Source organism: Halyomorpha halys, unplaced genomic scaffold (genome assembly GCF_000696795.3).
Source record: "Halyomorpha halys isolate HHAL.00 unplaced genomic scaffold, Hhal_1.1 Scaffold110.1, whole genome shotgun sequence".
NCBI lineage: Eukaryota > Metazoa > Arthropoda > Insecta > Hemiptera > Pentatomidae > Halyomorpha > Halyomorpha halys.
Genome location: NW_027112640.1, coordinates 182,873 through 198,225, shown reverse-complemented (window position 1 = coordinate 198,225; position 15,353 = coordinate 182,873). Strand labels below are relative to the sequence as shown.

Here is a 15,353-nt window from a genome sequence, read left to right as displayed (position 1 = left end):
ATTTATACATAATAATCACAGTAATAATTAGTATTAAAGCGATCTAATAAGTCTAATGCTAACCAAACAATCATTGCCGTTATAATGAGAAAGTTTCCTATGTGCTATTTTGTCGACTTTGCTCCATATTGTTAAAGACATTACCAGTATCAATACAAATATATTCAAACCATTAGGTTCACTAATTAGCTGGCTGGGATATATTTAAGAAATTAATTACTCTTGAAATTAATCTATAATTTCAAATGTTTTTTTAAACCAATAAAAAATATGACCTTTATCATATAAGATCTGATTGTTTATGATAACAATGATGATACTCTCTATTTGAATGTGTGAATAAGTACTCACTATTTTTTAAGGTGTCTAAGTAATTTTATAATAAATCCTTTTTAAGTCCGTACTTTTAAAAAACTTTATTTAACATTGTTTGAATTTTCATATCTAGTTTCTCCTTTGCAAGACATGCTGTGTGCTTCACCAAGGTTCAAAAATGTTTGAGAAGCGCAAATTATTATTTATACAATCCTCTGCAGAAATATACATTAGTAATGATTTAGCTATTTAAACATTGCAACCAATTATGTTAATTATTCTTTCTTTTTTACAGGGAGCACAACTGACATAGGCAGGCATTAAAGCTCTAGTTGCTACATTGTTCCAAGCCCATGGCGACTAAGGATTTTCGCTTAAAAGCAATTCCTCAAAGCAATAAATTTTAATTTTCAAAAACCTAAGGAATCTTTAATACTTATCCAAATGATGCATTTTCTATTAATCAAACTTAAACTCACTATATAATACCTAATATTTTAAAAAAAGTTATAACACTGATGAGTACATTAAGCCTTTTCCTGATTACAACAAACCCTAAAAGAATCAGTTTATCAGCAGTTGGTAAAAATCACAAGAATATGCGGGCTAACCAACATTTTTTAAAGCAACCCCTCTTATTCCAAGAAATAGAAATTCTTATTTTGCTTCGGTGGATTCCTTCATTACTTTATTGAGTTCTCATTTCTAGTGTTTGTTATTTATTTATGAGGGCAAAGAGAGAAAAAAGATAATTATTTTTTTCCAAAGATTAAGATGGATTGTAAAGTTATAAAACCAGTGAATTACCTCCTGTCTAATAGCAATGCACTGTTTATTTTGGCTGCTTCCAATTAAGTGACTCATGCCTATAGTGCACTTGAGCATTTGACAACACTCATTACTACGTTTATATTAGAGTGTTACAAACACTTCATATAACATAATAAAAGCTATTCAAAGGACACTTGAAACTGAAGTAATACAACCAATAAACATTTTATTTTGTAAAGAATATTTAATTAATTGTTTATTCTACAATTTCAAACTAATATAAACAAAATGCTATTTTACATAAGAATTGGTATAAAAAATTAGATTTTACTGCAAGTTCTTTTAACAACCAAATTAGGATTAGATTTTTTTCTTAAAAAATATATGCAGTTTCAACACATTCATTATTTTACACTAAGTAAAATTATTCAATATTTGAAAGAAAAAAGAAGAATATTCATGAATAGGTAGCATTGGGGAGCAGCCAACAGGAAAGCTATTAACAAATTAAATAGAGACAAAATAATGAAAAATATGACAATAAATTATAAAAGAAGACCGATAAGTTTATATGATTGCTAAAATCCCACATGTCATTTAATGAAAGGTCTCAAGTAAAATAATATTTTTTCACTTAATCAAACTTTTGATTATAAAAAGAATTAGCATTAATAAAATTGACTAATACAGTTAATTTTCATTTAAAAACTTGAAAATTTACTCTCTAAATAAAAATAAATGACAATTAGAATTTATCTACAAATAAATACAGTATATTAAATAATTTAAGATTTCTGAAACACATGAGAAACAAAGGTTTTTAATAAGTCACATAAACTTCATACAAGCATATACTAACAGCAAAAGAAGTAATGGTAATTTGCAATCATTATAAATGTGGAGATAGGCAGGGACATACCAACTGAATAGTAAGTGGTCAAGACGAGGTAAGAATTAAAGAGAATATCAACTGAAGTAGGAAATAATTGAAGAGAAGCATCAAATCAAGACACAACCAACAACCTTACAGAAATAATGCCAAGGAGACTCCATGAAATGTTTAGGAGGGAAAGTTCTATAGCATTACATTAAAATATTCTTTTAAATTAAAAATACAATTATAGTTTTTAAACTGTAAAAATATAAATGTGACAAATTAATAATGTCAAAGTGATTATTACTACTCACTAATTATTAAAAGTTTATAATAAATTTAAAAAATATAAATCAAAAATAAAGTTTTTATAAAATACAAGTTACTTTTTAATAATATTTAAAAAAGAAAAATGATAAACAAAACCGCAAATGGCTTTCACAAATAATGGGAGAATTAAGCTACAATTTATCAAGAATAGAGGTAGAATCATGAATAGAGGTCAATAACATTTTAAAAAGAAAACAGAGGAGAAATCAGTTTGTTTAGTAAACAATTTATACCTATGTGAATTCAGTTTATGTTTAATTTTAATAACTTGCACTCATAAATTTCATAACATTGATTGCGTAATGAAGACACCCCCAAAATGTCAATGTCAAAATCCTGATGTCCTTCAGAACAACCTTTCAAAATTGATTTATTTTTTATCAATAGAATCTCAATAAATCCTTAAATTTTCTATTAGGGACAGATAAAGTATAAATAAAGTTATAATTAATCCATAAATTATGTTCTAAAAAAACAACTAAATAAATGCAAAAGGAAAATTACTTACTAAGCTTTGATGTCTGCTCAGATTACTCCGTTGTTTTCTTGGTAAAGTTGGGGTAAAGGAAATAGGAATTCTACTGCTTAAGGAAGCATCACTTCCAGTACTGTCACGTCTTTTTGTTAACTTACTCATTATTAGAACATCTATAGTTACAAAAAAAAAATATATATATATATAAATTAGCACATAATTTATGTAAATTTAATATACCCATATTTCTAATAAATTCTTATAATCAAAATTTTATTCTCCTTTATATGTGTATAAGCAAAATAATGTTTATTTTTATAAATAAACGTACCTTTATTATTTAATTTAAAATTAAACTTTAAATATTTTACTATTTAAAATATATAAACTAAGAATTTATACAGCACCAAATCCCTCAAATAAGTAAAACTTAATAATTATAACTTACAAAAACATAGGGAAACTATTGTATTATAGAGAGTTTATGGATTTAGAAGAATATTAGAAACAGTATGCTAAAGAATCAGAAATTGAATTAAATATACATTCCTGTGTATATTTTTATATACACACATACACTTAGGTAGCAATTAAAAAATTTAATTTTAAGGTTAATATAAAACAAAATAGAGAGAAAACTTAATCTCAAAAAAATCTAGTGCGTAGATAGGCATTCATTTTCCATATCAATTAAGCAGCTTCAACGAAGTGGAAAAATATTACATTAGGGCACTGTTCCGTTACTTTTCTCTAGCATTATTTCATTAATTAAAGAAGAATTTAATAAGTTACAAACTAAAAGTAGCCCAAAATATTAGTCAACTGAAAAATGGCATACATAACAAATATATGTTCATATATCAAAAGGTTATATATCTAAGTAAATAATGAAACCAGATTGTTTCTACAAACATCAAAATACCAATGTTTGCATTGACACATTACAACAAATTTATAATGATATTAGCAGTTAAATTAAGTAAACATAGAGAAGCAGACAATTTAATTTTTAAGTATTATTAGCCAATCCATCCATATGGGGAAAATTAAGAGCAAGAAACAACATTTGTCTTGTAAGTAAGTAGCTCAAATATTTAATGACAACTAAAATATACAATGACTGTCAAAAACCATTAACATAAAATCAAAATTTTAAAGTTAAGGTTGCAAAAGTCAACATAGTAATTACTTTATATGAAGGGTAACATTTTGAACTTACATTATTTAAAATACTCTGTCAATATTGAGGCAAGAAGGCACAAAAACTATCACATTGAAACTAGTTGTGAGTGACATAGTGTTTCTCCTAGAACAGTTCAAGACTCCCGTTTTATGATGGAAATGACCCCCTCCAACTGACGTGTTCTACTTTGACAATTGTATCACTACTACCCAGGGGCCCTACCAACTCCCCCTTAATCAATGCCAGTATCTTTGATCCTTATCTAATCAATCATAACCCTCACTTAACAAACGTATCTAGTCTAAATTTCTTTTTTTTTACATGCGTGTAAATATTTCCACACAATGATTATCTTCAACCTAAGATTATAAATTTAAATAGGCTTTTATTTAGAAATTTAAAATAATCCTATACATACGTATTTATTATTTCTTAAAAATCTTTTAGGAACACCAATAAAATGTTAAGTTTCCAAAGATTTTCTCAGTTATTTTTATTAAAAAATGATTAACAAAACCTGTACCGACTGGAGATTAAAGTTATATCGATTTAAGGTTAATCGATTACCAGATATATTTTTTTAAATGTACATTGGAGTAAAAATTTGGTATTAATATAGTACCTATTTATTGAACTTTCTTAGTTTTAAAAATTTCGAAAACATATTTTATATAAATCTTTTAATTTCATATATGAAAAAAAAGTAGGATTTAGTTACAGTTTTATAAAATTGCAACAAACTGTAAAAAAATTATATTAAAAAATTATCCAGAAAATCCAGGGGATTCTAAACCTAAAAATAAAACAATGGCGTGATATCTTACATTTTCAAAAAGCAATGACAATCAATAGCTAAGAATAGACTATTCAACTGTGAATATGTAGGGCATTCAATATTTATGTCAACTGTCAATCTTCTGTAGTGATTCACAAAATTCTAATTACAAATTCAATAATAAATTGTATTTATTGTTATAAACTGGTAATGACCCATAACCAAATTTTTATCTCCTTCATTGCTCCATGTCCCCTTAGAATTCAATTTCATGAATACTTTTCCATCAGAACTGATATAAATATAAGCTTAATAACTTATCCACTTTTAGGTAATATTTACTTATCGTTTTTTGAATCAATATATTTGTATCTCACATGACAAATGTTTTGAAATAATTTCATTTTTTAAACAATTTTTTTTCTTCTTTTCAATTTAATTTGATGTTTTGCCAAATGAGTATACTTAGCCATAAGAACTTAAACGTTCTAAGGTATCATCCTCATTTTCATAACAATACTGTAAATCTGTACTAAAATTATTTTTAATATCGAGTGATATTAATCTAATATCATCCATTAAAATCATAACTCGAAAGATAAATTATTGTTAAAAGATGTTGATTTACTCTGAATTTACACACCTACTCCTTTATCATTCATAAATTTACATGGTTAAAAATAAAAATCTAGGCTCACTTAAAATTTTCACTTTCTGATTAAATAGGATTTTCTTATTGGATTATTTCTCTTTAAATATGCTTCCTCTTGTAATAATGATAGAGAGAGTCCTTCATTTAGTTTTGACTAACAGGTAATTTTTATTTTTTAATGACCATATAATGGATGCTTGGATTTTTCGTATAAGTAGTAAGCTATTTTATTTATATTTTTTGTTATATACAAAGCTTCCACCGTTTTTCAATTTTTATATTTGCCCTGTCAAGTATTTGAGGTTTGTTAAAAATAATTTTTTTTTAATATTATGGTGGGCTAATGTTGTGTAATTACATTTTTAATATATCTTTAATATTTGTAATAGCCTGAAATATTCTTTATCTTATTTACTGTCCCTCCTATAAATATCTTTCCACAATTTAGTAAGTATATTACTTACAGTTAACCTAAATATTCAATTTCATCTTTCACATAACTAATATGATTAAATAGTTTGTTATTACTAGAAATATGAAAGATAAAAACAATATCTAGATAAAAAGGAAGTAATGTATTAACCAGACATTTATATAGGAAAGGAAAAAAAAAGTCTGTACCGCTACAATCCATGAAGTACAGTATTTTGTAAGTACTATTTCTTGAACAACAGTTGTGCAAGAAGGTGATTTGTTTATGATGCCGCTTAACATTAATAAAGGAAAGACATAAAAACAAATATCTCAGAATCTATTAGCTCATCATATCGGAAAACAGCAAACATTTAATTTATATAAGCCTAAAATACATGGCATGCAATGTGCATAAAACTGAAAATAGTAGATGCTGTATCTGAAACAAAAAATATTGATAAAAAAGAAAACTAAATGACTAATAATAAAAACTTAATAATCTGTTATGAAGAAAGATTACTGATAAAATAAAAATAAATATTGCAATCATTAATAAAATGTACTAATGATGACCTTTATAAAAAATTAAAACATAGAAAAATGTGAACACTGTTGAAACTATTTTCTACTAATTAATATATTGAATTAAGAAAAAGTGATCATATACAGAGGATAGTGTTGTAACTAAAACAAACAGAATATTTATAGAGTTTAATAAGACTATTCTAAAATGAAATATGAGAAGGAAATACAGCTTCCAGAAAATTATATGAAGAAATAGTTTTGTGTTTCTTATTCTTCTTTCATATGAAACAAATAACTTTGTAACAAAGGACAATGAAAAATCCTAAGGGTTCTGTGTGTCATCATCATTGGGTTCTGAACCCCACATGAAGTCTTTTTACCCTTCCCACTCAATTTCTGATGAGTTTCAATTGATTCTTCCTAAATCAGTCATACATTTCCTTTTGTTAAGAAAGCTGATATTATTAGGAAATAAATAAAAGATAGTTTATAAATGGTTTATTTATTAACAGTACTAAAATTACAAACTCAAGTGATATAAATGAGTAGAAATTGATTTATTTACAAAAAAATAAGATAAAATTTGTTATAAGCTAAAGTCTGATCATGATCTAGTTCATTGAATCTGAACCTCAATAGGTTTGATCAATAACTTGTAGTTGTTTACAGCTTGGCTTCTCAAGCCCAATCCCAGGAGTGAGAACTCTTCAGAACTGATGTTACTATCGGATGCACCTGAAAAAGTATATTTACATACATATATATATCAGAAAACAGGAACATTCCAAATGTCAATGTCAAAATCCTTTGACCCTTCAAACCAAAATCAATCTTTCCAAATTGTATATTTTTTTACCAATAGAACCTTGATGAATCCTTAAATTGAAAACAATTTTCCCCAAAATAACCTACAATATAAAAAAAAGAAATTAAAAAAAAAATTACTTATTAAGATCGCTCCATTTTTTTCATGGTAAAGTTGGAGTAAATGAAATAGGAACTCTACAGCTTCATTGCCACCAGGGAGCATCATTGCCAGCAATGTCACATCTTTTTATCAACTTCGTTGTAGGAACATCTATAATTAACAAATCAGAATAATATAAGTACCTTATGATCAATGTAATGTTAACATATAATTAATAAGAACACTTTGGTTTGTGTGTATATAAATTTAAAATCAAATTTTAATTAAACAATAATTTGAAAATAAACAAATAGTACGAATTTATACAGCACTGGCTGTATAAAATATAGGTCAGTCCATTCCAAGTGGTTCTAAAAAATATACAAACTAAATGGTAGATGGACCAAGTACCTATAAAAATCATAATTTATAGATTGTTCATTCCTTGATGATGTAAAAAAGCATTTTTATTGTTTCAGATTTGCAAAGGGAGGGTCAGTCATTTTTGTTTTAATTTTCCAGTCATTTTTAAAGTTCGCAGACATGTGTTATTTTTTTAAAAATTACTCAACACTGAATTGTCCCAGGCTTTAATAAACAAACTGCATTGTGTTAAGTACATTTTGGTCTTCAGATCAAAGCCTTTTCGATCTACCACATGAGCTAAAGAATTTTTACAAACTATTCACTATTTTTATTTTTATTACAGAAGAAGATAGTTGATCATAGATAGTAGATTGTAGGAAGATAATCTGGCTGGTGGTCAATAAAGGTATCAAAATAGAAGAAAAATCTATTTACTGTTAACCAATAACATAACAATAAAACAATAAATAGTTTTTTTCTACTATTTTGATACCTTTATTGACAGTCACCCAGATGATCTTCCTACTATTCATTTATTTTCTACACAGGGGGCAATCAAATGAATAGTTTTAAGTGATAGTTAAAACAAAATAGTTATATAACTCATAAACAAAATAAAAACTAAACCTCAAAAACAAAATCTGAAAATAGGCATTATTCTGTCCATATTAAGCAACAAGGTAGTGAACAAAATTTTAAATTAGGGCACTGATCCTATTAATTATCGTCAAATTTATAGTTATTCAATTAGGCTGGTGGTCCTGAACTTCACAGAAAACCCTTAGACATAGTAAGAACTTCTGTACCAAGTAGAGTAATTTCTATTAATTTAGATGATTCTCTCGTTTCTATCATTTCAAACGGATTACAAATGTACAGTAATTTTGATCTTGAAGCTGGTCTTTAAAGATGAATTTGTCCCTTAGTAGTCAACATAAAATCAATGCATTGTTAAGAGGCAATGTCTAGTTATAGATATTGCTAGACTTTGTACAAAAGTGTCCACTAAGACATACAGGAAATACTTCATTAAGTTGTTATGGGTATGTTATGTTTGTCCATTTTACTGAAATGTAACAGAAGGTATCTTCAAAACTGATATAATATTTATTTCCTTTATAGGTATAATTGCCATTAATTATAAGCATCAATAAATTCTATACAAATTTTAAAATAAAATGCATAATAATTGCTCATATATGAGCAGTTCCAGATCGAAATGCATCTTGTCCATTTTGTGTCAACATTCATAATCCACTTAGTATAGGTGGGTATTGGTAAGAAATTAAAAATTTAAATATTTTGGATCAAATGCTTGTCACTCATTCATAAAGCTTTGAAGTTGGTTTTTCATAGCTATATAAATTTTCTTCATAGGATATGATTTTTTAAGGACATGAGTTTGTTCATAAATCTGATAAATTTTAATCTGGAACTCCTCGTATTTTTTTAAAATAACTAATATTATGAAATAAATAAAAGAACAATTTTTAAGAGATTTTGTTTATTGACTTTACGATAATTAAAAACTATACTAGAGCGATATACAAGAGTTAAAATTGATTTATTTACAAAACTATGATTGATTATGAGCCAAAGTTTGATCATGATCTTGTTCATTAGATTTGAGCTCAGGATCTATATTTGGTAGAGGTTTGCAACTTCCTCCACTTCCAAGGGTGAGGACTCTTCAGGACTGAAGTTACCAACTGATGCACCTGAAACAATATACATACACATGTACAGAAAAGTTGCTTAGTCTTCATCTTTAATTAGAATTTACCAGATATTTACAAACTGGATTGGGTCAATTGAGAACTTATAGATTTAGTTGTTGTGGATAAACAGGATAGAGCAGTACTGATTCTTGAAAGGTGAGTTTAGATTTGAGTTGTGAATTTTGAAATTTGCATTAAAGGAAATGTCATTATCATTTAGTTGTAGAGAAACTCATTATAATTTAATTTATAGTGTTGCATCCTTTCTTTAAGAATAAATAAAATAAAATTATAGTTAAATGTTGAGAAACTTAAGAGTTTGGTATAAAATTATCAGAAACTCTAATATAAATTCATAACCTCTATTACTATAAAAAAAACAGAAGAATTATGGATAGATGTGAAGGTAAAAATACATACAAAAAATAACTCAAACAAGAAAGGTCTAAACTGCAAGAGGAAGAGGTTTGTAATTCCACACATGAAGCTACAGTGCAACTAAAGGCATGGATGATAAGCCAATACCATAATGTAATTGACCATCAATTCGTTGACACCATTCAAATCAGTTGGCACTACTAAAATGTTCCCTGCTCTGCTGGAGAAGTGCCTACAAGTGATCAGAACACGTCTATTAGAATTTAGAAGGCAATGTTGACTTGAATACATTCCCACTAAATGGAAATTATCCAAATTGTGCTACCAACCAAAAGTAACAAAAAGGATCCTAAATCATTTAGACCTTTCATAATTTCTAATGAAGACATTTCTACAAAGGTACTAGAGAGGTTTATTATCAGAAAACATGACCTTCCATCCAAATTAAGCAGAAAAGTTCTCTAAAATATCATTTAACAGTTATGGTACTCTATTATCATGTGATAAAATAATTTGTAATAAAAACAGTTGTCACATGTGATTTAACTATTTTTGGAAGAAATATATGAAATTTACAACTAGTTTGTTAAAATTATTAAGAAATCAGACAACACACACAAAGTATAGCTCGGGCCTGTGAGCATAACAGATTTTATCAATCGAAACAGATTTTTCCTGCAATCCAAGTTTTGGTTATACTACCTGCTTTTTATGGAGGGAAATTATTAGTCAGCTACCATATTGTTAGGCTATTAAACATTTAACAGTATTTATTAAACTGTATTTTTAACATGAAATAAACGTGACTGTTACCACTCTGAGCAACAATCACAATCCTCTATAATTTTTGGTATTATTAATGGCGTAAACATTGAAATTTGTTTAAACAATATAAAAAAAATAATTATCTGTTATAGAGGCTGCTAAGGGCACTGAGGTTATTATTAGGATGTAATATTGATATTCTTACCTGTTACTTCCTGTTGGGATCAAATTGTCTCGCCACTTCCAGAAAAAAATTATGTACACGAGAATTTCGTTCAAACTTAGATTTCCAATAAAATTCGGCAAGGTATCCATCTATTAAATTTTTACCTCTGCCAAATCTTGGAATGTTAGAAAGGACTTCGTGCCACATTCTTTCTATATTCTGTGTGTTGACTCCACTTTGAGGATCCACGAAGTTGAGGTTGTGATCAATAGTTAACTGGTGGTACTGAGGGTGGTTTATTAGAGGATCGTACCCTTTCCACCTATCAGAAATAATTGTTGTACCAGGGGCAATTCGACGAAAAATCACATCAATGAGAGCACCAGCCGAACGGTCTTGGACAGTTTCAAAGAAACATCTCTTTGTGCCCCTTTCTAAACCAGCAAAAACCCATGATCCTTCTAATTCCTTTCTCATATTGTTTTTTTGCTTGCCGAATTCGGCCTCGTCTATTTCAACTGTTTTCCCAACACCACCGATAACTTCGTCATCTGTCATTGCTAGGGAATTCAGACAAATTTCTCGACAATAATTTGACCAGGCTACCACTGATCTTGGTGACATACTTAACTCTGAAATAATCAAACCATGTCGGGGATGTGGTACTAAAAGCCACATACAAACAAAGCGACAGACCTTTTTGAGTGGGAGATGTTTTTCCATCAGCCAAGTATTTGTTTTCAACGAAAAACTAAAGTTACATTTAACCCTAAGCCCATCGACATCCCTCCGGCTTTGACACCTAAAAATCATCAATCAATTTAATAAGTTATAATAAGCTGAGTAATAAACGATAATAAATGAAATAGCTCACAAGTGTCAATCTAATATGGTGGATGGATTCACACTCACTTATAATCAATGTTCTATTGTTGTGGGTTATAAAGAGGGGCCAGACTTTGATACAGTTGCATATTTTGTACTGCAAGATACATTATAACAGCTGACGAAAAAACTTATCTCGGAACAGTACACAGCAGAAATGGAAAAATTGATCAAAAGAATAAAATTGGCAAATAGTGTTTAGAACCAACTATGTAACACGTGTAAGGGAGGTGGAAAACAATACGAAGTTGCACATCTTGAATGTAATCTACATACCTATCCTTCCTTATAGTAATGGAATTTGTTGCTACAGTAAAAGCACTGGAATAGAGTTACAGCAGCTGAAATGAGGTATCTCCAGAGAGTGGCTGGTAGAATAAGAAATGAGAATACTAAGGAACCTAGGAGTAACCACATGTTTAAAGGTGTCAACTGAAATAAATGGTTTGGTCGTTTAAGCCAAATGAATGAAGACTGGAATCTATTCATGGAAATTCTTTGAAGCCAGGCCCATTGGATGTTGCCCTTGAGGAAGACCTAGCTATTAATGGACCATATATTTTCCAGGATTGGACACAAGAAGGGAAGATGTTTAAACACAATGAAGGCATCGGCTTTGGTCCAGGCACCTCCACAAGGAGAGACACAAAGGAAGAAAAACAAAGAAGTATATTTTGTTATCATATTAAATGAATTTTTTCTTAAAGTGGAATAGATATCTTTAAGAATTAGTACAATATATTCAAATGCGATAAGACAAACAAAATAATGCATCTTAATTGAATCAGAATAAACATTTTCTTGTTTTCTGCCTTACCAGCCCCCCTTCTTGTAGCTTTTAAATACCTCACAAAGTTTCATTTTCAGTTTGTGGCTTACTTTCTTTAATATTAAATATTAGCGCATATAAATTTCCTCCCATCATGTTTTTAGAAATATCATCTTCTAATAATAAAAATATTATTTACAATAAGATAGGGTTTGGTTTCACAAATTAAAAAATGCATATACTAATAAAGTTTATGGTAGAACTTGTTGATTAATACATTTACATTCTATTTATTTTGTTGATATTGTTTTAATTAGTTTTTAAATAGAATCATTTCAATACAGCTCTCTACTGTGAGCCCGAGTTATGTTCTCTGCATGAAAAAACCCTATAAAATTAAGAAACCTTGGTAAGCTACCTTCAGAAATCAATTAATAATTATTTTAAATGGAACAGTTTACATCAAAAACTAATATGAACATTTGTTCCTTGAATGTTTCTCATTGCCAAGCTATTAGAAATATTTCCCATTTGTAAATCTCTAGAAGAGAATTTCATACAACTTAAATGATAACTTTCAATCGATAACACAACCTAAGCAAGGAAAATTCGTTCTTGGCTATCTAACAACTGGCACACTTCAGCTTTCAAAATGATAAGGTAATTTTCAAGTGATCATATTTATGACTCACATTACTTCAATATTCATCAATTCTTTTGAAATATTAGTATGTCTTGTAACTTCATGATTTTACTTCCAATTAAAGGCCTTTGAATGTGTTTTTTTTTTTCAAAATCTCCTTTACTGACTAGAGTAAGAAAACTTATAAACTTTAAATTCTCATTACCATTGATAAGTCATTGTTGAGTACTAATAATAATTCCGGCAGGGTAAAAAAAAAGTCCATACTAATGTATTGTACAATAAAAATGTTTGAAACATTGATTTTTCTTTTTTATACGAAGCTATTTTTCTTTACTAAAATCAGTTATATAGCAAATGGTACAGTTACACAAGCAGATATTGATGGTTTATTATTGTTTTAATAAAATAAGCTATTTAATAGTTGGACTATTCTTTCTATAAAATCAAACAGAGTGAGTACAACCAACAGATCTAAGTTAGATGCAAACAGAATAATTTTTTATGGGCAAAAGCTGATGTGACAGCTCATCCCAAAAGGTCCACAAAAGAACGTATAAATTATGGGTGTTTTCCTAAAGCACAAAACTTATGAACTAATTATTACATTGTGAGAATATTTGACTGAAATTATTTCTTTGTTCATAGAAAACAAAATTCTCTAAAAATAATATTGTAAAAATTCATAGCTGGGTTCTGATAATTATTACTCAATAACATTTGATAATACTTCCATTGTTTTATTTATTCACCTACTATTCTTAATCCTTGTGTTCTCATTGCCATTGAACTAAAAATTTGGCAAATTTATATTTCGACTAAAAAAGAGATTTGACCTCTACTTTGTTGTATATTCTGTTATGATCCCAGGAAACCAAATGAATGATTGGGGAGCTTTAACAGTCCACTAGCTCGAAACTCTGAACCATAAAATGAAGCTTTTTTCTTTTTAGAATCATTTAGAACAGAGTACACGCCAGGCAGCCATGTTGGAGTGAGACTTGTGAACTAGTATCTTAACAAATTATACCGTAATTATTGTGTACCTGAACATTAAACGGGCTTCTATCTGCCTGCAAAGTTTACCGCAATCAGGACAAGTCATGACAGTTTTAAAAACCCCATGCTTTTGTAGAAACTGTAGGAAATCTTCAGGGTTTATTCCTATTTCTTCCGCAAAATTCGATAAATTAATTTCACACCCATCACAATGCATGTTTCAAACAGGTTATCAACACCATAACATGAACGTTAAAAAAACTGAAGAAGGTGAAGAGTAACTTGGGTGGGGAAGTTGCCAATGGAATCTTACAAAAATGGAATAGTGGGAAGACGCGGTTTTTTCAAAAGTTAGTAATGATCCGGGAAGAATAGAAATGGTTAAGTTTGGAAAATTTTGAAATATCTCGAAGAGCATTCTTGAATCCAAAACCCTTATTCAGATTTTTATTGCTACCAGTAAGGGTCATAGTTGAACAGTATTGCCAAAATTAGTCATTTAGGGCATATAGCTTGTCATGATAAAATAAGGCTGCAAGACCATATAGTTGTTTTGTTTACTGGTTACTAAGGGCCAGTAGCGCTTTCTGAAGTTATGAGGGGAAACTTAGGTAACCTGCTCGGGTAGATCCTCTTAAGATAGATCATATCGGAATGGATGACAATAATGGATTTTATTAATATTTTTATACTATTTTATTATTATTGTATGGATCGGTGAGAGATGTGATACTATCAGAGTGTCGATACTCCTTCCAATACGGTACTTCAACTGAAATCTCGTTACCCGTTAGAATTAGACGTTAAAGACCGATACTCCGGAAGTATTAATTACACTATTTTTTTTATTTGGAAAATATTTACTTTAAATTCTCCAAAAAGGCGGCAAACCATTATTACTAGACCAGATTATACATCGCTAACCCGAAGGTACTCGCAAAGAGGCGGGGTTGAGCTATTCCCAAATCTTTGCTTAAAAATTAATTGCCCTTTACTTTGACAGGGAATTTTTCTCTCTGGAGGGAGTTCTTATTTTAATACAATCTGAAGGAGACTAGAACAAACAGTCTAATCAAGTCGACCCAATAAATTTAGGAGATCCTAATAAATTTTTAAATCATATTTTCACAACCAAAATTGTTCATCTTGATTTATTTCTTAATTTATAACATGTTCTTATAATGCATATACAGTTAGTAAAAAAATTCTACATACACCGCAATATAAATTCATTTATGAAATATTTCATTATTATTAGATGAATGGAATATGGTCCGGGTGCGGTCAAAAGAAAACTCAAATAGTAGAATTATACTATTTTATTGATCCAACGTTTCGCCCCACGTTCCAGGGCTTCGTCAGGGCTAAAAAAGATACAAACACTATAGTTACAAAAAGGGAAAAAAAAGAAAAAACATAAGTGTAAAATAACAGGGGTATAAA

General features: G+C 28.8%; 2 protein-coding genes across 2 annotated transcripts in view; both read right to left on the bottom strand.

Annotated features, from left to right (window-relative positions):
- Positions 1-4,205, bottom strand: part of qtc (quick-to-court) — a gene marked incomplete in the record, with an annotated part of 22,594 nt that extends 18,389 nt beyond the window's left edge. The window contains 2 exon segments of the mRNA XM_067050411.1: positions 2,799-2,938; positions 3,985-4,205. Of these exon segments, the coding sequence (XP_066906512.1) occupies positions 2,799-2,927 (129 nt within the window).
- Positions 4,206-6,797: 2,592 nt separating this feature from the next.
- On the bottom strand, positions 6,798-14,454 carry LOC106677825 (uncharacterized). The gene is made up of 5 exons (XM_014415962.3): positions 13,958-14,454; positions 10,654-11,416; positions 9,160-9,305; positions 7,260-7,392; positions 6,798-7,049 (listed from the first exon to the last, which is right to left on the bottom strand). Exons 1-2 carry the CDS (start codon positions 14,125-14,127, stop codon positions 10,657-10,659), a joined length of 930 nt encoding a protein of 309 aa, XP_014271448.1. The 5' UTR covers positions 14,128-14,454; the 3' UTR covers positions 6,798-7,049; positions 7,260-7,392; positions 9,160-9,305; positions 10,654-10,656.
- Positions 14,455-15,353: the final 899 nt, after the last annotated feature.

Bases quoted from the DNA above. Each gene is read 5' to 3' on its own strand.
- LOC106677825 (XM_014415962.3), bottom strand. From the start codon at position 14,127: ATGCATTGTGATGGGTGTGAAATTAATTTATCGAATTTTGCGGAAGAA. The intron at 11,417-13,957 runs GTACACAATAAT...GATGATTTTTAG, and splicing joins GAAGCCCGTTTAATGTTCAG to GTGTCAAAGCCGGAGGGATG.